Genomic DNA, 24396 nt, shown 5'->3' on the forward strand with positions numbered 1-24396 from the left:
GTTTATATTGCTACTGCAATACTATGTATGACAGTAGCTTATCTTGAAGATAAGAAGGCCAGATAGAGCCAAGGGATGAACACAGGGAAGTGACGGCAACGTAAATACATATATAAAATTTAAAATCACAGTAAACTTTCTTTGTTAACTTACAGGTGTTCCTGGAGCCACCCTGGATACTATGACTGGCATCTTCTGGTCATACCCACCCTTTAAAAGAAAGGTGAATAATGAAGGAACATCAAGCATCCACATTTATCTAAAGATAACAGAATGGAGATTTTATTATTACCTTTACATTGAAACCAAATCTTCCATTTTCATCAGGTCTCATTCTGATTAGAACAAGATTGTCATGTGGAATCCCACCATTGGGCTGAAAATGAAAACATAATATCATTATTTGTTCTCTCTCTCTCATTCTGAATTTCTTAGAGATATACTTTTAAATCCCAAAGTGGTCTATAATTACATTTATGATAAACTTATTAATACATTTCAGTAACAATCAGAGCATGGTTGCATTCAGTTGAATTAAAAATAGCCAATTACAGGAGCAGAAAAAGGATTGCATATTGTACTCTCATCCTAAACACACAGAGCTCCATAAACCATTACAAAAAATGGATTTCTGTTCACAAAGTAGATTTTGCTTTCATCTTCTTCCTGCAGTCCCTTGCATCCCATCCACAGCTATCCTACAAGGTTCCGTGACTTAATCAAGCAGATTTGGTGAGTATGCACAGAAAAGGGAATAAAGTGGTTTAATACAACTGGATACAACCCAAATGCTTGAAAACATGTTTCACTGTTTTCAAGTGAAATGCACATGTTTTCAAGTTCCTAATTCACTAGAATTTGCTCAATTATTAGCTGTTTTAATACTGAACCATCACGTGGCAAAGTATTAGCGGAATCTCTACTGCATGATCACCCAAGGGACTATAACAAAGAAGTTGTCAAAGCATTATGAAAGTTGTGTAGCTCACATAATGGATATGTGGTGTGTGCAAACAAAGGAAGTGTATACTATGGAAACAACACTTATGTTCTGGAATACACCGGTCTTTCTGAAAATTTGGCTTTGCATGCAATTATTATTTCTTCTTAATACATGCTACAAAATATTCCATAGGTTCATGGTAAAAATGGTAACACAAGAGTGCCATTACACTGTCTCTAAACTGTATGATACATTGTTCATAAAATAAGGGATACATTCAAAATTGTTCCACGGACTTAGTTTTCACACCTATCACGTTTGAAATTTTAGAAGCACTACCACACATGAGACCAAATAACGTACAAAGAAAGGAAATAATTATAGTAGTTGAAAAGCATCTCCCTTTTGTACCAATACCTTTAAAACCAAAGACTTAAGCTTTATAAGTAACATAAATCCAAACATATTGCAGAAATAATCCAGTTTGAGACCACCTTAACTGCCCTGGCTCATTACTAGGGAATTCTGGGAACTGTAGTTCTGTGAGATATTTAGCCTTATCTTTCAGTGAGCTCAGGTGCCACAATAAACTACAATTCCCAGAATTCCCTAACACTGAGCTAGGGCAGTTAAAGCAGTCTGTGGTGGGTTTTGTATTTCCATAGTGTGTTTTGAACCATAGAGAACTTTTTTTTCATTACAGGTTACAGAAAGGATTTCTATAGAACATAAAAATATATGTAAGTACAAATTATTTGTAAAGGATATTCAGGTTAGAAAGCCTGGACAGAGAGTGAAGAAAATAAAAGACATTATATTTCACTTTCCACTGTTACATATAGTCAATACATGTTACAGTGGTACCTCGGGTTACGAAATTAATTCGTTCCGCCGCCGCTTTCGTAACCCGAAAAGCCTTCGCAAGCCGAAAAGCCATAGGCGCTAATGGGGAAAAGCCGCGATTTCGTGTGAAATAGCGCCGAAAAGCACCAAAAATTTTTTTCGTAAGCCGAAAAAACGTTCGTAACCCGGAACAGTTATTTCCTATGGGATTTTTTCGTATCCCGGAAATTTCGTAACGTGGGTATTTCGTATCCCGGGGTACCACTGTAGTTGTATCTTGATATTTTAATAGATTTATACTGTACACAGCTGAAATCTTTTTATAAAAGCTATAAAAAATTCTCCTTAATTATGTTCCCGGTTTCCTTTACAGGAGGGTCTTAACTCAACTCAAACAAACAGGGTTAACACAACATCTTACTGTAGATTTTTCAGGAGAAGAGGAAGAATCATCATCATATGTTTCATTTATATGGTTATCCAGTTCCAGTAGAGAATGCGAGTAATGAATTTGGTTCCAACTGTTCTTTTTAGATTGTTTAGGTGGCAGTGCAGGTGGTTTCCCATCTACTGGGGTCTCTTGAGATCTACATACAAAATCAGAAAACAAAGGGAGATTTTGAATATTGTGAGGTTCATGCTAATGAGATTACAAAATAATTTCAGAAAGATATAAGGATTAGAAAACTAGTATGTGGATTATTATAAACCAAACAGTATGATTCTATAAATGCAATGTGATACGTATGGTAGCATCGATTTTGAGCCTCTTCCTAATGTGCTAAAAATGCTCCAGAGACTGTCATAACCCTTTGTGACTATCTTCTGGTTGACTCGTGGGGCAGCAAGAGAGGAAGATTTCCTGCTTACACTTGTGAAAGTTGATTCTCCACTGAGTCAGCTCTCTCACTCTCTCTGTGAAGCTAGATACCAGTGGTCAGTAAAACCATGTGTGTTTAACTGTGAAACAATGATACCAAAGGCAGAAGGACAGCACTTTGGAAGAAACAGATATGGGAGTACTATACCTTTTCTTGGTGACTGGAGAACAGCTGGATGAATCTGTTAGAGGACACATTCAGAGTCCATGAATAAAAGGCAGGGTTGAAGTGTGAAATGTTCAGGTGAGGGTTTAGTGTGTGAGTATGAGGTCTGTCCGGATTTTATCTCCTTCTATGGGCCTGACTGACTTTTAAGATGTTCATGGGAAGGCTTCATCTCTGTCCCACCATCATCACAGAGAGATGAGGGAGACAGCCATCTTAGTGATGCTCCCATTGTGCAAAATTCCCTCCCACAGGAGACTCAACTGGCCCCCTGTCTACTCTCTTTCCATCAGCAAGCAAATACTTTTTCATTCAGGCAGGCCTCTGGCTTGTAAGGAAGTGTGGCAGAAGGATGTTTTCAATGGGCTATATTATATTTTAACTGTTATAATTTAATGTTTTAATAGAATTTTTATTTAATATTTTTTTTAAAAAAAAACTTTTATTAAATAGGTTTTTAGTACACTTTACAGTATTTTTAACTTCACGTGAGCTACCTTGAATGTTGTGCTAGGAGAAAGAAAACATAAAATAAACCTCTTGGTTCAGCTTCCCATCAGCATTCCAGCTTCACAACAACAGCTTGTAGTTTTCGGAAATCTTTTCTTAAAACTGTTTTAGCATTCTGGGGACTGACGTTACAATGACTGTCTACATATGTCATCTTGCCATGGATTGTACTGTATTACAATGAGTCTGAGGGGAAGAAAACAGGATGCCCCACTGCTGTTTTTGCAGGCAGAGGGAGGTATGGTTTTGGGGATAGGGCTTGGCAGTAATAAAAAGTCAAGAAAAATTCCTGAAGCCTATCCTGTTTTGGTCCTTCCTCCAAGACTATCCTATCAGCTTGTCCTCTTGTCTATTGGAGCTGATGCTGAATTCTAGGTTAGTCAATAGTGAAACATCCAAGTGTTTGTTATGATTGAAGGAGCTGGCCTGGTATACCTTAAGAGAGACCTGGATGAATTAAGCACAAACCAAATGGGGGGATCATCCATAAGGATTTCATCTTCCGCAATTTCTTTGTGGGTTTCAATACCACTGACTTTCAATACCAGTGGCTTTCAATAATATTTGACTGGTTCTGGGGGATGGGAGAAAGAGACTCTCCATCACAGTGGTTCTCCTTTACCTATAGGGCTGGTTCCAAAAAATTACAAGGAAAAAAAAGATTCCACTTAACTTTTAGAAGAACCTCTTTACTCTAAGAACTATTCAAGAAAGGAACACAGGGGCTCCAAGAGTGTCCTAAGGTTAAGCAACTTTCTAGTAGCATGGTTCTCCTTTAAAACAAGGTGCACACAGAGTGCCATTTTAGTGCAAAAAACAATTTTATAATGCCACACAATTTAGTGGCAGGGGCTGCAAAAAAGGCATTGGTCAAATGTAGCCTCCATATTGGCCACCTTCTGAAATATGAGATTTCCTAGTATGATTCTATTAAGACTTCCTACCCTGATATGCATTTACACAAAGTATTTCGTTAATGCCTCCAAATAAAATTGTAGAGTAAAAATTAGGAACAGAACCAAAGCTGACACATTACTCAATCAAATTAGGAACAGAATCAAAGCTGACATGGGGCGCGGGGTTATCAGTACGCTGATGACGCCCAAATAATTTTCTCTATGTCTCCGACTGATGCAGTGACTGAGGATGGCGTCTCTCCTCTCGTGGCGTGCCTAGAGTCAGTAATGGGCTGGATGAGGGAAAACCGACTCAAGCTGAATCCAGAGAAAACGGAGGTACTTGTGATAGGTTCCCCTGGTCCAGGAATGGCGGTGGTTCCACCTGCCCTGAACGGGGTCACGCTTCCTGTGAAGGACTCTGTGCGCAGTCTGGGGGTGCTTCTTGACTCGTCGCTTCACCTGACTGCTCAGGTGAATGCGACGGTCAAGAACACCTGTTATCAGCTTCGGCTTATTCGCCAGCTGCGCCCATACCTGGCCCAGAGGGACCTTGAAACGGTAGTACACGCTCTGGTAACCTCGAGATTGGATTTCTGCAACGCACTCTACATGGGGCAACCCTTATACCAAACCCGGAAGCTACAAATGGTACAGAATATGGCAGCCAGGCTGGTCACTGGTACTTCCAGGGCCAGCCATATTACACCGGTGCTAAAAGATCTGCATTGGCTGCCTATTCGCTTCCGGGCACAATATAAGGTGTTGGTGATGACCTATAAAGCCCTAAATGGCTTGGGCCCAGGATACCTGAAGGACCGCCTCTCCCCATACATTCCGTCCCGCACCCTCAGAACATCTGGGCAGCAACTACTTAGGGTGTCAGGGGCCAGACTTACCTCCACTACGAGGAAGACATTTTCCATCGCCGACCCGGCCCTTTGGAACACGCTGCCCACAGAGCTCCGCTCGGCCACCTCCCTGGCCCAATTTAGAAGGGATCTAAAAACCCTTCTATTTCAGGCTGCATTCCCTGACTAAAGTCCAGTAGGCCTCCCTTCCATCTCTTATTGGCAAGAGGATCGGCTAACGGGGTTTTATTCTGTTTTATTGTATTTGTTTTAATCTGTAATGTATATTTGGTATGTTGTATTGTTTTTAATATGTTGTTAACCGCCCTGATCTTTGGAAGGGCGGTATAAAAATAAAAATTTTATTTTTTATTATTTATTTATTTACTTTGGCCTGTTACAGACTGCCAAAATAAAGCTGCTTTGGGTTTCTTTGGAGGTATGCTATTTAAATGATGCATGGGTCCTAAGAGTCCGGAGGTCGCACCAAAGCCACACTCCATTCCTAAGCACTGGAGTGCAGCTTTGGTGCAGCTTCCAGATTCTTAGGATGTATGCATCATTCAAACAGCATACCTCCAAAGAGACCTGAAGCAACTTTATTTTGGCAGTCTGTAACAGGCCTTTGTTCCTCTTAAAAACATTGAACAGCATTGTATGGAAGAGCAGGATTTTGCTGTAAAACTCACCTGTCCCACTTTTTAGTTAGCTAATATAAGATTTATTCTATCATATGTTTAATTAGAAATCATTCATCTCCCTTTTATTAATGTTTTTAACATTTGTCCTTGCTCAAAACCAAATGTACTGAAGGCAACCTCTATCCGTGCCGTTAGTGAAGCACAGGGTAATAGCTGGCCTGATTTCCACCAGTAACTTCATATGTCTGTGGGCCATCTGGTCAGTAGTTTATTCAAGGGGATAATTAATTTACAACACATAACTTCATTGGTAGATCTAAAAACCCAAGGGCAGTTCATTTATCTGCACTGCAAAACTGGCAGTTTCTATGTAGTTCATATAATATAACATATTCTTGTTAAAGGAGAAAACTGCTGTAACAGAATCACTGATGAATGTATTTCAAATTTACATGTTTGTGAATTCACCTTTTCCACAGCACAGTAAAGTCTATAAACAAGCACAACTATTTAATATATTGCCAATGGTTCTCCTTCACATTCCCCAATAACTCTAAAAGTTACTTAAGAATTTTTTTCCTTTAGTCTCATTTATGGACTGCTCAATTCATGAAACACATGTTGGTTTTAATATAACATACATATGGCAAAAGTTGTGTTCAAGCTATTTCTTATTTAAAAGGAAATGCGGGGAATATGTTGAAGCACATTAAATATCTATACAACACTTGTATGGAAACAAAACTATATAAAGTAATCAGCTACCACTTGGATTAGTTAAAGTAGCCATGTGGTCATGAATGTAACATACTGTAATATATTACCATAATGAATTGTGAGAACTAGGATTGAAGCCTTAGGCAAAAAACCTCCCTACTTTATATTTGCCCAGTCAGCTTTGAATTTCCTTATGAATGCTTAGACAATAGATGTGAAAGCAGGTTCTTTTGCAGTCAAAGCAGCTCTCTCTATTACTGCATTCAACAATTTGCATAATCAAATAAAAGAAGGAAAACACCCTACTCTAATAAGTTGTTTGTATAATATATACAAACACATTTTTGTTTTGCAGAATAATAGAATAGTTCAAAATTAGACAAAAATCATGCATCACCATGTTTTTGATTTTTTTTCACATCTTAATTTTTCCCTACTGCTTCTTTAACTTTTTTCATTTATCAGTACAACACCACACATATCTTTTAGTGTGTTGTTAACTGACATAAGTAAACTTTAAATTGGAGACCATATGAAGCTCTTAAGCAAAATCTGGCCACATAGTTTTACACATACAGGCCTTAGAATCTAGAGCCTCTGGCTAATTTTACACTAAAATTAAAGCCTGCTGTGAAGAACCTGCAAGACAAAGACAACTGGACAGCGGGAGTATGTCCCTGTTGATTCATCTGAAACTCTCAGCAGCTTCCAATATCATAGAGTATGGTATCCTTCTGAGCAGTCTCTTTGGGATGGGACTTGGAGGTACTGTTCTGAAGTGGTGTCAGTCCTTGGAGGGGTGAACCCACAGGGTAGTGCTGGGGGACTCCCTTTCTACCCTCTGGCCATTGGCCTGTTGGGTTCCTCAGGGCTCAGTTTTGTCTCCCATGCTCTTTAACAACTACACAAAACCACTGAGAGAAGTCATCTGGAGTTTTGGGGTTTGGTGTGATCAATATGCTTATGGCACTCCACTCTCTCTCTCTCCTTTTACACCTGATTCCAGGAATCTCTCTTAATATTGAACCAATCTCTGCTGTCAGCAACGGACTGGAGGTCAAACAAATGGAAACTTAATCTAGGCAAGACAGATGCCAAAAGGCAGATCAGAGGACAGGGACTCTGCTTGTGCTGGATGGGGTTATACTAAAAAAAAACTGCTTTGCAATGCAGATTAGTATTATCCCACAAACTGGGTAGAAAGTGCTGCTATGGCTGATGGAGGAGTTGTTTTAAGATCATCTGATCAATTTATGGCACATAGGAGTTCTAAACCACACACTTACTGATGCGTACATCAGTGTTACTGAATACATTATTACTCTGACCTTTCTAAAAGGGAACCTCATACTACACCAGTTTTCACTTACACAATAATCAAATAAAAAATACGTATTAGCGAGAATCTGATTGCTCATTACAATTAGAGTTAGACACACTGAATCAGTGACATTTAGACATAAGCTCACTATCTAAGAAATAATTTAATGGGCTTGATCTAGCTGTAACTCACCAAGAGTATTCATACAACTGATTATACTAAAGGAATTTACTTTACTGTTAGGGAGAAGCCTTTAAACACCTTTTGTGTGTCTGTAAAATAAAGAACTTGAAAAAACAAAACTTACGGTGGTGATTCTAGAATGATACTGTTGGCTTGTGTGGAAGAAGGAGATTGGTGATTTGCAAAAACCTCACTTGGCGAAGTATGGACAACATGGTCCACTAGATGTCCAACTGAAGATGGCCGTAAACGATTTCCCTCTTGAGTAAAAGTACAGTTGCGACTAAGCAGGGAATGAAAAGTTATTTAGTAACGGCAAGAATATTGTGTTAGTGAAGATATACAATGTTCATGCTATTGGTTAAATGTTTTTAAAGGGTGTCAGAAAGAGGCAACTTGTCAATTCTTATCATTTCTACTGTTCTACACCAGTAAATATAGTACTCAAGTACATATTAGCAAAAAACCCTACAAATCCTCACTAATCCAATGTAATTCCATCCACATTTGAAATCAAATAGCATCTTTATACAGTGGGCCCTCTATATTCGCGGGGATCCGTTCCAGACCCCTCATGGATACCAAAATTCGTGTATATTCAAGTTCAATAGAACTCAATGGTGGCACGGCCATGTGGCCGCGCCACCATTGAGGACAATAGCACTTTGTCATCGCCCCCTCCCTGTTTCCAACCTCGTTGTTCTCACAGCAGCAGGCAGCAGGGGGGTACCTCTTTCCCCCCATTTCTTCTCCTCCTCTTGTTCCCCGTCGCCGCTGCCACGGTTCTTTCTCCTCCTCCTCTTTCCTGCCTTCTCTTTCTACCTCTTCCTCTTCTTCACTCTTCCTGCCTCTCTTATCCTCCTCTTCTTCTTCCCTGTCACTGCTGCTGAGGCTCTTCTTCTTCCTCCTCCTCCTCCCTCACCATCTCCGCCTTCCTTCTCTTGCTCTTCCCCTCTCCGTCATGGCTGCTGCTGCTCATCCTCCTTTTCCTTCCTTCCTCCTCCTCTTCTCTCTCTTCTTCCTCCTTTTCCTTTCTCCTCCTCTTTCCCATATCCTCCATTTTTTCCTCCTCCTCTTACCCACCTCTCGTCCTCCTGCCACCACTTGTCTTCCTTTTCCTTCCTTCCTTCCTCTTCCTCTTCCCCTTCTTTGATCTTCCTCCTCCTTTTTATTCTTCCTCCTCCTCCTCTTGCCCCCTTCGTCGCCCTGCTGCTGTTTGCCCTCCTTTTCATCTTCTTCTTCTTCCTCCTCCTCTTCCCCTCTCTTCCTCGTTTTTATTTCTCCTCTTCCTCCTCTCCCCTCTTTCTCTGCACCTGCAGCCAAAGAGGAGGAAGAGCAGAGAAGAGAAGGAGGAGGAGGAAGGAAAAGGAGGAGGAAGAGCAGAGAAGAGGGAGAGGAAGAAAAAAGAGGATGAGTGGTGGCAGCGTGACAGAGGGGGAAGAGGAGCAGAAGGGAGGCAGAGGAGGTGGGGTGGGCTGGGAGTGACCCCCGGGAGCCAAGGGCAGCAGGTGTGGGGGGCTTCAGGAGGCCAGCAGAAGCACAGGGACCAGGAAGGTGGGCAGCTCTCTCTTGTAAAGCAAAAAACCTCAGGTATACATTTAGAAAAAATATGAAGGATTCCAAACCATCATTCAATGAGATTTACAAGAAACAATAAAAACAAATCATTGCAGCATGTATATCCTTTGGAGCCACCAGCGTGGTGTAATGGTTTGAGCACTGTACTAAGACTCAGGGAGACCAGGATTCAAATCCCTAGTTAGCCATGGAAACCTGCCTAGTGACCTTTGGCAAGTCACACTCTCTTAACCTCAGAGGAAGGCAAAGGCAAATCCTTACTGAACAAATCTTCCAAGAAAACCCGTGACAGGGCCACCTTAGGGTTACCATAAGTTGGAAATGACTTGAAGGCACATTACAACAAAGCATAGCCTTATGGATTTTTTTGCACACTGACAAGGATGGTGGCAGATTCTAAAATATTTTTTTAGTAAGCTCACATTCATCAATAACTACAGGTGATGTACAATGAGGCAAAAATGGTTAAGCCACCTAGCCATATTATCTACTGAATATGAACTTGTGATAAAAATTAACTTCAGGGCTCATTCATAATTTTTCTTTGAAAAAGGACAGAAACATAAAGGCTTAAAGTTAATTGGCCTAACATATGCAGCCACAATGTTTCAGAAGAATTTAAGAAATCAAAACAAAGGTAACACAAGTTTTTTTAATCAATTATCAAAATGTTACAAGATAGTTAGCAAACTATCTTGTAACATTTATAAATAAAGGTTAATAATAATAACTTCTAGGACTCAAGCTGGGTATTGTAATTTAACAGAAGTAGTGAGAGACAAGAAAAGATTGTGTTCTCTTTCAAGACAGCATTGTCTTTTCCTTCTTTTCCACTTAGCTCACTACAAAAGGGGGAAGTTGGCTGTGAACTGACCCATGGAGTCATACAGAGGAAAGAGATCCACCATTGTGGTTTAGCTTACACAGGAACAAAAGTCTTTATCTTTGTAATTTGGACAATAGGTGCCTTTGCACTTAGGTACAAACTCAGAAACACTGCCTCTTTCACCTCCCAAGTAGGCTACAGCATAACCAAGAAATCAGAAGTCAGAAACCATATTTTGGTCAAGAACAAGCTACAGCGACCTTAAAATCATTCTGTGGTAATTGACCATCTCAGTTAAAATCACTTCGAAAACCAAAACAGAAAACTAGTATAAAGAAAAGACACTAAGGATGCAGTCTTCTATATGATGCCTTGAACTATGTCATGCTGGATACAATGGAACCTACTTCTGAGGAGGAATGTATAGGATTGTACTTAGAAATTTCCACCAAAATTTTCAGGGTAACTTTTAAGGTTACGAATTTAGGCATCTCACTGTTTAGGAATTACATGCATAATCGTAGACATGTATTTTTTTAACATTTTATATCCTGTTCTTCTCCTGAATGGGATTCATAGTGACTTACAGGATAAATTAAAACAGAGCAGTTAACCAATTTTAATGGAAATTTAAACTGTCACCCTATCTTCCCAAGTCCTTTATGACATCCAAACTATCTTTTCCTTGTCTATTTCTCCATTATTTAATTATACCCAAACTTTCCCCGGAAGCCACAATTTCATGCATTTCCCCTTTTCTTGTAACGTATAAAACTAACAATATAGTATTATATATAGTCCACTCCATACACGGCTTTTGGTTTACACGGAAGCCGCACGGCAATTAAATGAATGGCGTGCACGCCTGCAGCACATGTGCGCCACCCTGCAGTAAGCACGAGCCCCATTATACTGAATGGGGCTCGAGCATACGTGTTATTCGCATTTCGCAGGGGTGTCTGGAACGGATCCCCCACCTGTACCTACATAATGAGATATCTTGGAGATGGGAGAAAAATCTAAGCACATAATTTATTTATGTTTCATATACATATACATTTATTTATGTTTCATATTTCTGCCCTCCATAACTGCCATCCACTGGCCTGAGAGGGAGTTCACCAGGCAGGTCCAGCTCCATCAGGGCTAGCCTGAAGGAAGGAGACTCCGCCCTCCATAACTGCCATCTGCCGGCCTGAGAGGGAATTCACCAGGCAGGTCCAGCTCCATCAGGACTAGCCTGGAAGAAGGAAGAGCCCTCCCTCCAATCCATCTGCTTTGGTCCAGGCCTCAGAGGGAGAGAAGAAGCACTGGACCTCATCCCCTTTCCCTCCACCATTCCCTTCTCCTTTTGTTTCGTGTCTTTTAGATTGTAAGCCTGAGGGCAGGGAACTGTCTGATTAAAAATAATAATTGTAAGCCGCTCTGAGAGCCATTAAGGCTGAAGGGCGGGGTATAACTAACTAACTAACTAAATAAATAAATATACACATAGCCTAATGATAATGAACAGGCCATCAGAAAGGAAAGGTGTCACTATCTCAGCCACCCATGAAAAAAGTTTTGGTTTTTGGAATATTTTGGATTTTGGAGTTCCAGGTAAGGGAGACTCAACTTGTAATTTCACACAGTAGGCATTTTCAATTATCTTTACAAGTAAAATGCTACAGTTGGTTTCTGCTGGGGTTTGATTCCAGGATCCACCCACCCCCTCTATAAAAAAATCCATGGAAATGTAGGGTTGACTGTATCCAGTTTTTATAATGAAATTTAGTCCTGCTTACCTTTTATGCAAAATATTATTGTTTACTCATATTTGTTCAATTCAGTCAACATGATCTGTTTAACTTTCCAAATAAGTAGAATTGATTACTAAGACTTGTTCAGAAACTAGACAATAATTCAATTTATTACAGGGAGCTCACTTTATCATTGCTTACTTTTAGCACTGTATGAAACAATCTCTCTTCACCCCCCCCCCAGACCTAAATGCCCCAGTAACTCCTTATTAGGCCAGGGGCAGTAACTGCATGAGGGTTGGGGCTCAGTTTTGAGGTCATGTCACTTCCTGTTGTCATTTTGGAGGGGCAACAGAGGGTTTCTGAGAAGTATTTGAGAGTGAGTGGAGTTCTGAAAGGCTAAGGAGAGAAGTTTTTAGCATTTTTGCATGCATGCATTCAGTGGGCCTTTGGGCAGGGGGTTTGGACAGTTTTTGTATGAAAATCACATCAATTTTTAAATTTTGAGGAGCCCTGAGGGCAGCATGATATTAATGTTTCAGACTTTCCGCTTCCACACAAGATGTTCATAAATGTATATTCTGGAAAAGTCAAATCTAGCTATGATAAATCTGAAATGGTGCTAATTAGAAATCATGCTGTATGTGTCACCAAATAAATTTATTTTATATATCTTCCTTCAAATTTCAATGTACAACAGAACAAAACCATTTTTAAAAAACATATTTAAAACTGACCAAAGAAAGCAAAGTAAGGAAGAAAAAGGAACTACTGGGCTTACATATGGATTGTGCCATTCCCACTCATCACAAAACATCAGTGGTGTGGAGGAAAAAAACCTATCAAAGGCACTGATCCAGTGAAACCTATGTTCTGAATAAGGACTCCTCTAATTGTTTCTCTCAAAAACAGAGGATGGTAAATCATGCCATCCTAATAGATAAAAGACGAAGAAGTAAGTAGCTATTTCTACTTACTGGTTAGGGGTTCCAGGTGGAGAACGTGATGGCAAGCTCTGAGTTTCTAACCGCTCATCAGACAATGAATTTCTGCTGACAACCTCCCAATCCATTCCACTTATTAATCTACGAGCCAGAGGTTTACTTGGAGATCTAAAACAAATTGATATTTAAATAGAACTATCAGTGTGGTGAATCTGGAAATTCGCTGAAGTAGCAATTGAAAATTAAAATTGAAAAGAGGCAGGATTAGCTTCTTTAATATTCAATATATACGCTATCTACAAATAGTGAAACAGTTTGTCAGAGTACCCAAAGTATCTCTTGTTCTCAAGAAAGCAAACCTAAAGGCAATTTATGCACAAAATAGAGGGCCATGAATCCACGAAAAACAGCAACCCAATCACAGCCAAAACATATATACTGTGGCAAGAGCATACCAGATGATCAATACCAGCCATTTCTACCATGATTTTCTATTACTAAAGTCTGATTCAGAATTGATGCATGTCTGGAATGCTGCATGTGAAGGAAAACTGCTTCTGGAAGGACACTGTAGTTCAAAACAAGCAAGCAGACGAAATGATTAAGCATACTCCTCCTTCCTCACTACATCTCTGCTCCAAATAATCACCCTCCCAAAGCTGATTTTCCTTATTAGTAGCTGTCAACTGTGGAACCTGGGATGTACACTGTTTGGCTAGATATTACGTTTAAGGCTGCCTTCCTAAAATGAACTGTTATGCAAAAGATGAGTCAAATGACGATAAGTGAAACCAATGAACAACTAACTATAAAACAGAGCCCATTATTATTATGAGCAGAGCAGTATTAATATACTGAAAGATTCCAAAGAAATTTACTTCTAACTGAAAAAATTCCATGGCATTAAAAAGAGAAGCACATGTAAATGGAAATGTGCATGCATTTGTGCTTGAGAAAGTTCTATATCTAAATAAAATGTAAAGCATGGAAGACTTTTAGCTGGCTTATCTGAATAATTCAGAGGTCACAATTATCAAATTGACTTGAAAATTTAATTTTTAAAAGACTTTTTAAAAAAACCTAAGAATTGATTTAAAATGTGTGATGCAGAAATGTGGCAAACAATTTTTATTTGTAGCTCTACTCAAGTCTTAATCCTTAAATTCTATGAGAGTAGGAAGCTAAGATTAACAAACAACTGACTGGTTGTTTTTTTAAAAAAGGATTAATACTACCCATATGATTGATCATGTGTTAATAAAAAGAAACATCAAAGTAAATATGACTTTAATATACCGATGCAGCTTTCTGTACATTGAATGAACTTGTGTTTTCTTTTTAGAAATACAGTAATGCAGCTCTTAAAAGGACTCACCTTAGCTGTCAACTAGAAAGCTATATCTGTAAGTAGTTGACAAGGCAGACCAGAAGTTTTCAACTGTCAAGCTACACTTTGAGGATATGATTATTAACTGTTGTAAACTCACAGTCCCACCCATCTCATGCTTGTTACTGAAACTTCCTGTTCTTTGTGGAAATTTCAAAGAAACTGTTACCACACAGCAGCAACACATTTTTCAGTATACAACTTTCTGGTTTCCTCTTTAAATAAGTTTCCATGTGAAAATTATTAATAAAATCTCTTTCTTTGGCTTACTTTTACATGGTTCCAAGTGTTACAGATTTAAATTCAATTCTCTCTCACATTAGTTAGATTATGAAATAAAAACAACAAATAGAACAGGGACATGAAATACCTCTAAATGACTCTGCTTAATAAAATTGGCAGGTAGACTGAATTATAAATTGGCTTTAACCACAAAGAGTTAAACTCTGAATCATAGAATAGTAAGATTGCTAATACCAAACATCTGGCCCAAATCATGAACATCTATATACCAATCCACACTTGCTTCATACGTTAGTTGCTGTTTCAGATTATATTCTTCTACAAAAGATGTTTCCTTAAACATGAACAAACTAGCAGACTGCAGAAAATATAATTGTTACACACAGAAAATACAAGTTCATGCTTTCATTCAACCTAAATGGTCAAATTTGCAATCCTAAACAGTTTTAGAGAGCAAATCTCATTTAACTCATTGAGACTGACCTCAGAGTAAAGATGCTTATCACTGCACCACAAACCTGAGTCAGATGAAGAATGGATATATATGCTTTAGTGCCTTCTGGTCAGCAACACCAAGCTGATCTGCACACAATGGGGCTTGTTGTCACATCCCCTTCATTTTGGTTTCATGCTCTCATTGTGTCTTTCAGATCACATCTTACATATATATAACTGCTATGCTGTCAAGGACTGGGAACCAAAGATGACCAGAATGATCAACTATCCTCAATCAAAAAGCAAAAGAGATATCTTAATACTTTTGGTATCTTGGGCAAAGAAACACTTGAGAGTGCAAAAGCCAAATTTCCCCATGTCCTAATGCAACAAGGACTATACCAATGATCCCTGATTCTTTTGTGATCCTTCATCTAGTAAGAAAATGCAAAAACATTCAGTGTCTGTTGTCCTTGCCAATTTTCATAAAGTAGTCATTTCAGTAGAGACATGTTTGTTTTCTATTTCTGGATTGTATTTCTGTATTACTATAGGGAGACACTCTACACTAGTCACTCCCAGAAGCTTCTGGACTAGTGCCTGAACATCTTATGTTCTTGCCTAGGGACATGTCTACCATGGCTAGGGTAGGCCTGCCACCTTTATTTTGGATTTACCTTGCCACTTAGGAGCTTTTTCCCCTTCTTTCCTCCATGCATATTAGACTCAAGAATGAATTTTCTTGCTTACACTCATACCCTCCTGTCTTGATTTTCTGCCTTGCTTTCTCTCCCGTTCTTCTTCCTCTTGCTCGCTCTCTGAATACAGTTGCAATTCTTGGCTCACTGCTGCTCTCCTACTTTTCTTCCCTCCACTGTGGGACAGCATTCAGGGACCTGACTCTGATTTTGTATCTCACTGCCTTTTAATAACACTCCTTTCTGGGTTATGTCCTGAGGACTTAAATGTTCTCCCTTCCGGATGTCTTATAAGAACACTTCACTATCTAGGCTAAAGATCCAAAAGTTATCCACATTGTGATGTTCTTAATTTGGAAATGTTGCTAGTTTCTGGGTCATTTCTACCAGATTGACAACAGTTTGTTCTTCAGACAGAAATACAACCAAGGATTACAGAGAAAAGAGGTTCTCCCTAAAAATAAGACTGAAATCCTTATTCGTCTGTTATTCCAGAGAGACTGTTCAGCTGAACAGAGACAGCAGGTCCAGAAGTGTATAGACCACAACTTAGAATGCTAGGTTTAAACTTAATTCATTAATGTTGACAGTTAGAAAGAAGGAAATTAGCGTGTTGTTAATACTGAGTGGCATAGCATTTAACCTGTGGTTATACTGGTAAAATAATTTGTTAACTGTATCATAAGCTTTTAAAGGAACTTTGAGATTTTACAGATGGCATGTTTACTTGTCGCGTACTGGTACATTTTGTTATTGGCTCTTTTGGAAGTATTTTTTTTGTGTTTTATAAGTTGTCTTCTCCAGCCTGAACTTTCAAGATTGTTGGGCTACAAATCCTAATTTGATTAATTAATTGATTTGTGGCAGTTGAAGTGGAATGCATCTGGAAACTACCAGATAAGGGACAGCTGTCCTAAAGTATGGAATCTAATAACCTGTTCCCCTCAGTGGGGTTACCAAAATGTAATCTCTTTTCTTTCCATCCCATCCAACATGCTATACAGTCACCCTTCAAACAGAGGAGATTGTTTGGATTAAAAAAAGTGAACAATGAATTGTATGTTCATTCGTTCCAGTTAGATGAAACTAATCCTCCACAATATAAATTGCAGCAATCAGTGACTACAAAAACCAGTCAGTGAAGAGTTCTTGATGGGAGAGCAGAAAATTTGTAATAGAAACATTTGGAGTACCTTTGAACATAAGGAGATTATTCTGCAATACTGAATAAAAAATTCTCCACCTCCCGAGTGGCATGGTCAGCAAATATCAATGTTGAAGCATCTGATTAACTCATTAAACCTTACTGGAGTGAGAGGTTCACTGATTAACACATAACTAGTTAAATTTAACTACTTAATTCTTAATCTGGTCCAGAAAAAAACACAAAACCCTCTCCATACTATTTAGAACAATGGATGATCAAGGTTTGGACTGTGCATTGAAGCTGAAGGTTGGCAGGAATTTCAGCAATGGGGGGGGGTGTGGGGGTATGGCAGCAAACATGGTCCTGCTTCCTCTTCTACATGTTTGATATATATGTTTTAAAAAACCTTTTACATGGGGCTATTGTAAACAAATAAGCTAGTATAATAAACTATTATAGTCAGCATACAAGTACATTTCTTACCTGGCAAATATTCTGTCTTTATTTGCCTTTTCTTTTCCATACTGTACAGACTGGACCTCTGTTCTCCCACTGAAAATCAATTATATAACACTGAGATCATAAAGAAAATGGAATGGGGAAGAATACATTTTGTTTTGTTTTGGTCTAAGGTAAGAAAACAGGAACATGCAACTTTACCAGTGAAATTTACAACTATTTTTGTTCCAACAGCTAACGTGTGCTAGATTTGACAAGGCTGTAGTAGGTATTTATGGTTATTATAATAACTCACAAGCGATTCTTACCTGAACTCAATTATGGATGCTACATTGGCCTCAGAAGGCCAGATATACTAGTTTTCTGTTTCTTTCCTTTTTTGTGTTTTCATTACCAAATTATGCTCTAACTCTGTATTTCAATATATGTTCCCACTGAATGTCTTCAAGCCTTTGAAGTGTTAATTGCAACAGAAAAATACAAATTACAGACTGACATTTCTTACTGAGAAATTTTCTCCTGATGCACACTACTTCACTGATGTCTATGTATGGTTTAGCAGTATAAGGACAAGTCACAGAGGGCCTTTGGCTACCATGCCCACGACCCCACCCCACATGCAGCATGGTAGCAAAAAGGAATTTTAAGATGCTAGGAAGAGCTCCCACACCCTATAACTGCTCCCATATTGCTATGACACAAGTTTGAAAAACAGAAAGAAGAGAGAGGGAAATAAATGATCTGTCATGTTTACAAATATGGTTCAGGTTGGTGCCCTGAGAGACAACAGCTGACCCTTCAGGATTCCCATAACCAAATCAATATAATTAATTTGCTTTGGGTTTTTAATTCTCCAGTACCTGCTGAACCCTTAAAAGATATTGTAGGAAAAGGAGAAGCAGCTGCTACTATCACAAGGTAGGCTGCTTCCTTTATTAGTTTAATTAGTGTGTGTATGAGTGTGTGTGTGAACCCTGGGAGTCCTTTCCTTTTTATTTTATTTTTTTAAAAGCTGAGCTTTCAAAGCATGTAAGGGATATTAAGGAAGACAGTTTCCCTAGAGCTCCCAACACCTTGTATCTACTTTTAATTTTTTTTATTTTTAAAAGAAGCTTAACCGCAAAATGAATATAGTAAGTATTTTTCTAGCAATAACAAATAATAATAGGCAAGTCTTACCAGTACCGGAACTTTGAACCCAAAGTAAAATAATGTGCAAAGAAGTTCTTCTGGGGTGGCAGTGGTCGGTCTAATCGGAAAAAGGTGTGGTGCTCTACACAAGCTTTCCATAAATTCTTACAGGCTCGATAATTCACCATGTTGAACCCAAGCAAGGTTTCTCTAGATTCATGCTGGGAAGGGGGAAATTTGAGAAAGTTAGTTTCATGTTAACTTAACAGCCGAGGTCATGGCTCTTATTAAGCACTGTTCCTTTTTTGCAACAAGTACAAAGGACTCTCTATGCAGAAATCAAGAAAAATAATGTATGAATTTCCTATACAGGAGAAGATCAAAAGCAATACTTTTATGATGATGACAGTGATTTTTGCAGTGACAGTCTTGCATGATTTTTTTAAGTTCTGCTATTCTATGCATCATTAAAACCAAATTGGCACTTCCTCCATTAATGTCAAGAAGTCTTGGTTTGGAATGGATGTGTTCTGATGCATCTGGAAATAAAAAACTCTGATGACTCTGTACATGTTTTTTAGTTATGTTTATATGACTAAGAATAATGTTCTGAATGCATATATAAGCAAATAATAGCCTTAAAAAGATGGCAAATTATATACTTGCAATCAGGCAAGTAACAAATAATTAGGACAGGACAGTAAAGGTTTTGTTGTCGTTGACCTACCAACACCACAAATAAATGCAAATACACTTATACCTCCACACATGCTGGGGTTAGGATCACAGGACCCCCATGAATGTGGAAAAAACACAAGTAACAAAAACACTATGTTTTTACCTGAGAGAATAGCAATAGCAACAGCAGCTTCATTTATATACCGCTTCATACCACACTAAGTAGTTTCTAAGCTGTTTACAAATGTAAGCTCATTGCCCCCATCAAGCAGGGGTACTCATTTTAGCGACCTTGGAAGGATGCAAGGCTGAGAGGTGAGAACACCTCTCTAGGAATTTCTAGGTCCTTCAGTGCAACTTTTTGTTAAAGCTGACCATAGAGTTCAGCTGGAGGACCTAGATATTCCTAGAGAGAACATATTAATAAAATCTGTGAATAATAAAATCCACAAAAGTCAAAGCCACAAATGTGGAGGGACAAGTGTACAGTGCACCCGCGTATAACGCAGGCGCGCTTTACGCAGACTCGAGCGTATGCGCTCAAGCCGCGGGGCACAAAGGGTGACACATCCCATTCAAATGAATGGGGTGCCCCGCATGCTCCTGCGCCGACGCACACGAACCCCATTCAAATAAATGGGGCTTGAGCATAGGCGGAATTCGGATCCCCCGTGTAAGGCAAGGGCCCAGTGTATTTTCTCTTTTGAAAGATGGATCAAGACTGGAAAAATGTTAATTAAAAACATTTTTTTTAAGTCTGTAAAAATGTGAAGTAGTTCTACAATAACCCTTACTTACTGCTCAAAAGGATTTACAATGTGTATTGCATGAAAGATGAAGGTATTGCACATATCCAACTTTACTGTCTCCTGAGGAAAAAACCTCAGTTTTACGTAGGGTCCTATCACATTGCTCTTGGGGATGAGTGAATGGGATGGGGGAAGAAGGGTATATAGGCATCTATACACATTTCAATCAATTGAAGTCCTAGGCTTAGGAAAAGGACTGAATGTTGTAACCTAGAATGGACATTTCTACCTGGTCAGATTCTGGAAAACAAATAAAGCCCAATTTTGGGCATTGCCTCCATCTTTTCCCAATTTCCACCCTTTTAATAATGCTAACAACCTGCCATTATTCACTGATATGAACCAAACTGCATCCTGTTTAAAAACTATTAATTTACCCACTTACAGAACAGAGTTACATAAGATCAGGAGAGAAAGCCTTTGCCGATGACACTCTGAGGAAGTCAGAGAAGTTGGGAAACATCTTGAACCTTTGGAGCCCAAGCGTATTTAAAAATAGGACCCCAATTAAACATTTGTGGACTGCAGGAGGCAGAGGTTTTACTGCTTTTTTCTAGCTTGAGGGAAAGGATCCAGATTCTTGGGTTCCCAACAATTGACAACAGGAGAACAGAATACCTACCAAAATGTAAGTAGTAAGGCTCTGTTTATGTAGAGGCATTAGGAATTCTGATTTGTTCCCTCACAGGTTGTTATTATATATTACTCAGAAGTAACTTGTTTTTGTAAATATTAGGCTTACAATTTGGATTGTTAGATGCCTTTTTACACAATGTAACCTTCTTAGAATAAAAACCTCTCTTTCCACACTTCTCCGCTTTGACTGTTCAGGCATACTGACAATCTTCGGGAAGTGGGCGGGTGAAGCTGGTTCACTTCAGTTTATCCATTGTTCTATCTCAAAGATGGGAGTGGCAACTGGGATAAAAGTGAGAACATGGGTAGGAGCTGGAGGCTAATGACTGCTGGGACTCCATCCCTTGTTCAAAGATGTAAGATGGACATCAGTCTAGACCAGGGGTTCCGAATCTGTGCTCTGAGGAGCCCTTAGGGCTTGGCATGCATTTCCCAAGTGTTCTGCAGCTGCTCCAGGAAAATAAAAGAAATAAAAACTGAATGAAATTAAAGAATAAGAATATACTCTTATATATACTCATAAACACCATTAACTTGTAAGACATAGGATAGATCTCTTAGGGGCTCTGCCATAGAAATAAGGACTCCTAGAGTCAAAAAGGTTGGGAATCCCTGGTCTAGACAATCTGTCTCATTTCACCTAGTTTTCTATTTTATAGTCTTTCCTCATTTGGCATGGGCAAGCTAATGGGTCTTGAAAGCAACTGTATTGGATGGGCAGCTAGGAGCCATGGCTTTTGCTTTCTTCATTGCAAATTACTTTGAATGTCTTCCTGATGCTCTATTTTCCTTTGCTATGTTTGCTATGTTTGGATGCTTGCCATTGGACAGGGACCATAATCAGTGAGTAAGGCCCAAATATTGCAACATTGTTGTTCTTGTCAGCTGCCTTTGAATTGACTGGCTCATGGCAACCCCATGTATGAGACATGTCCAAGCCATCTTTGTGTTTCTCATGTCCTGCAGGCTAAAGGCCATTATCTCGATTGAGTCTATTTATCTGGTGTGCGTTCTACTTCTCTTTTGACTGCCCTTCATCTTTCCTAGCATTACTGTCTAGTGAGTTCTGCATTCTCATGATGTGGCCAAAGTATGATGGCCTTAGTTTAGTCATCGTGGCTTCCAGGGAGAGCTCATGTTTAATCTGTTTTAAGACCCATTCGTTTGTCTTTCTGGATATCCACAATACCCTTAGCACTCTTCTCCAGCGCCACATCTCAAATGATTTGATTTTCTATCAGCTTTCTGATCAGCTTCACATCTCAAATGATTTGATTTTCGACCAGCTGTCACATCCATATATGGTGATGGAAATATGATGGTTTGGAGGATCCTAACTTTCATGTTCAGTTTTATATCTTGTCTAGCTCTTTCATAGCTCTCTTTCCCAGCCAGAAGACTAGTTCTACTGATTTCTTGACTGCAATCTACTTTCTGACCAATTAGCTCTTAAGCCATAAGACACAAAAATCAGGAGGAAAAATAAAAGATCAGTACTTACCAATTCTTTTCTAAGCTGAATAAAAAACTGCTTGCATTTAAAAGAAATTTTGACAATCTTCAACCTAAAGGGAACAAAAAATCAGAATGCTGTAATGTATAATCTGGGAGGACCTGATAAATACATTTAGTGTCCACTTTTTATTGCAGAAAAAAACTAGTTTGTCTCCCTTGCACCCACAATCCTATCCTAAAATAAACTGCATTACAGTACTTTAGTATTTCATACAAGATTATCTAGAACTACAAAATATGTCACAGAAAAGTCTTAACTTTATGCTAGCTAAATCTAACTCCACCAGATTTACCTAACATAAAGACTAGGGATCGAAAGGGTCATGTGTAGTATTCCATCCACATTCTAGGGCAGTGATGGTGAACCTTTTGGAGGCCGAGTGCCCAAACTGCAACCCAAAACCCACTTATTTATTACAAAGTGCCGTGTTCCTCTGGCTTGCTAGTAACAAACTCTGGCAAACTCTATGCTGGGGTGACGGCACATGTGCCGCAGAGAGGTATCTGGGTGCCACCTCTGGCACGCGTGCCATGGGTTCGCCATTACTGTTCTAGGGCTTTTCCAGCTCTCAACCACAATGCACCCTTACCCAGACACATCTACAGAGCTTTGGGGTACTATATGGAACAGCTTGAGATGCGGTGAGGGGAGGGGAAGAAATCAGCAACCTCTTCTGAACAAAGGACTTTCTACTTCAGTTAGTCATTAGATTGCAGTATAATAATGTATGCATTTCATAATGTCTACATCATTTAATTATTTAATTATTCTGCATTATATAAATTATTAATTCTTCTACTAGAGCTGGGGTGCCCAACTTGGAAGGAGGTAGGGGCCAAAATTAAGATCGGCTAAGGTTGTTCAGGCCACCAACAGTTTTAGGTGAAATGTAGGACATAAAAAAAAAAATGGGGAGCATGACCAAATAAAAGCTGGAAGCAAAATGCAAATCCATACTTCTTAGCCATGCTCAAAATAGAGGACATTGTGGAATTCCTCCACTTGAACAGGAAGGCTAAGATGGGGAACACGTCTGGGAAAAGGAGGGAAAGTCTAGTCACCTTACCAGGGGGCAAGGCATCCCCTCCCTCCCTCCTTTTCCTTCTTTACTCCCTCCCTCCCTCCCTCCTTTCCTTCCAGGTGGACAGTCTTGCCACTCAAAGGCAAAACCCCTAGGCCACTCAAAAGCAAATGACTTGGCAGAGAAGGAGGGCAATGCGGTGGTCTGGTGTCCTCCTCTCTTTCTCCTGTCCCCCCCTCCTCCTCCTCACAAAGCTGCCCGCCCAGCAATGGGGGAAAGAGACAAAAGAGGATGGGAGAAAGAGACAAGGATGCCCACCCACTGTGTTGTCTTCCTCCTCCTCTGCTGAGTAGTTCACCTTCAAGCGGCAAGGCTGCCTGCCTGGCAAAACCCCAGGCCGCTCAAAGGTGAACGACTCAGCAGAGGAGGAGGAGGACAACGCGGTGGGTGGGCGTCTCTTTCTCCCATCCTCCTCCTCTGGAAGGGAAGAAAGAAGAAGGAAGGAAGGAAGGAAGGAAGGAAAGAATCCACTGCTCCCATCCTCCAAAGCCCCGTGAGATCGGGCGAGGACTCTGGGAGCTAGGACATCCCCCTCCTCCTGACAATGGAGCCCTGGGCCTCCCAAAATCATTTGGCAGGCCGCATCTGGCCCCCGGGTCGCATCTTGTGCAGCCCTGTACTAGAGTGTTCCAGGTGGCTTACAGAATGAATTACAACACAATAGGGCTAAACACATATAAAAAAGTGTTTTTAAGTGCTGTCATATGACCTTCAAATTACAGTGATCCTATGAATGAGAGGCCTCCAAGACACTCTTTTATCAATTATCCAGCTCAGGTCTTACAAACTTAGGCCTATGGCTTCCCTTACTGAAGCAAACCATGTTTATGGTGGTCATACTCTTCTCCTACTGCTTTCCACTTTTCTGAGTTTTATTTATTTACCATTTAATTTAAATGCCACTTCGGAGGACAGCTGGGCTGAGGAAGGTTGGGGGGAAGTAAGCATTTGCTTCCCAAGCCTTTCCTCAGCTTGGCTGTTTCTTTGGGAGACAGCTGGGCTGTGGAAGAGGCCCGAGGTGCAAACCTATTAGTGTATAAGCCAACCCAGGCTTTTGGGTCAATTTTTGGGCATACATTTCTTGACTTATAGTCAAGTATATATGGTAGCTGGCTATGCTAACTTGGTGCCCTCCAGA

The 24396-nt window shown here is 39.7% G+C and overlaps 1 protein-coding gene across 1 annotated transcript in view; it reads right to left on the reverse strand.

The window, feature by feature from the left end:
* Positions 1-24396, reverse strand: part of PTPN4 (protein tyrosine phosphatase non-receptor type 4) — a 143426-nt gene that overhangs the window by 30838 nt on the left and 88192 nt on the right. The window contains 8 exon segments of the mRNA XM_042472283.1: positions 154-210; positions 293-376; positions 2208-2373; positions 8076-8234; positions 13072-13206; positions 17432-17500; positions 18587-18759; positions 22163-22226. Of these exon segments, the coding sequence (XP_042328217.1) occupies positions 154-210; positions 293-376; positions 2208-2373; positions 8076-8234; positions 13072-13206; positions 17432-17500; positions 18587-18759; positions 22163-22226 (907 nt within the window).

The sequence above is a fragment of the Sceloporus undulatus genome, chromosome 1 (assembly GCF_019175285.1).
Source record: "Sceloporus undulatus isolate JIND9_A2432 ecotype Alabama chromosome 1, SceUnd_v1.1, whole genome shotgun sequence".
In the NCBI taxonomy this organism is placed as follows: Eukaryota; Metazoa; Chordata; class Lepidosauria; order Squamata; family Phrynosomatidae; genus Sceloporus; species Sceloporus undulatus.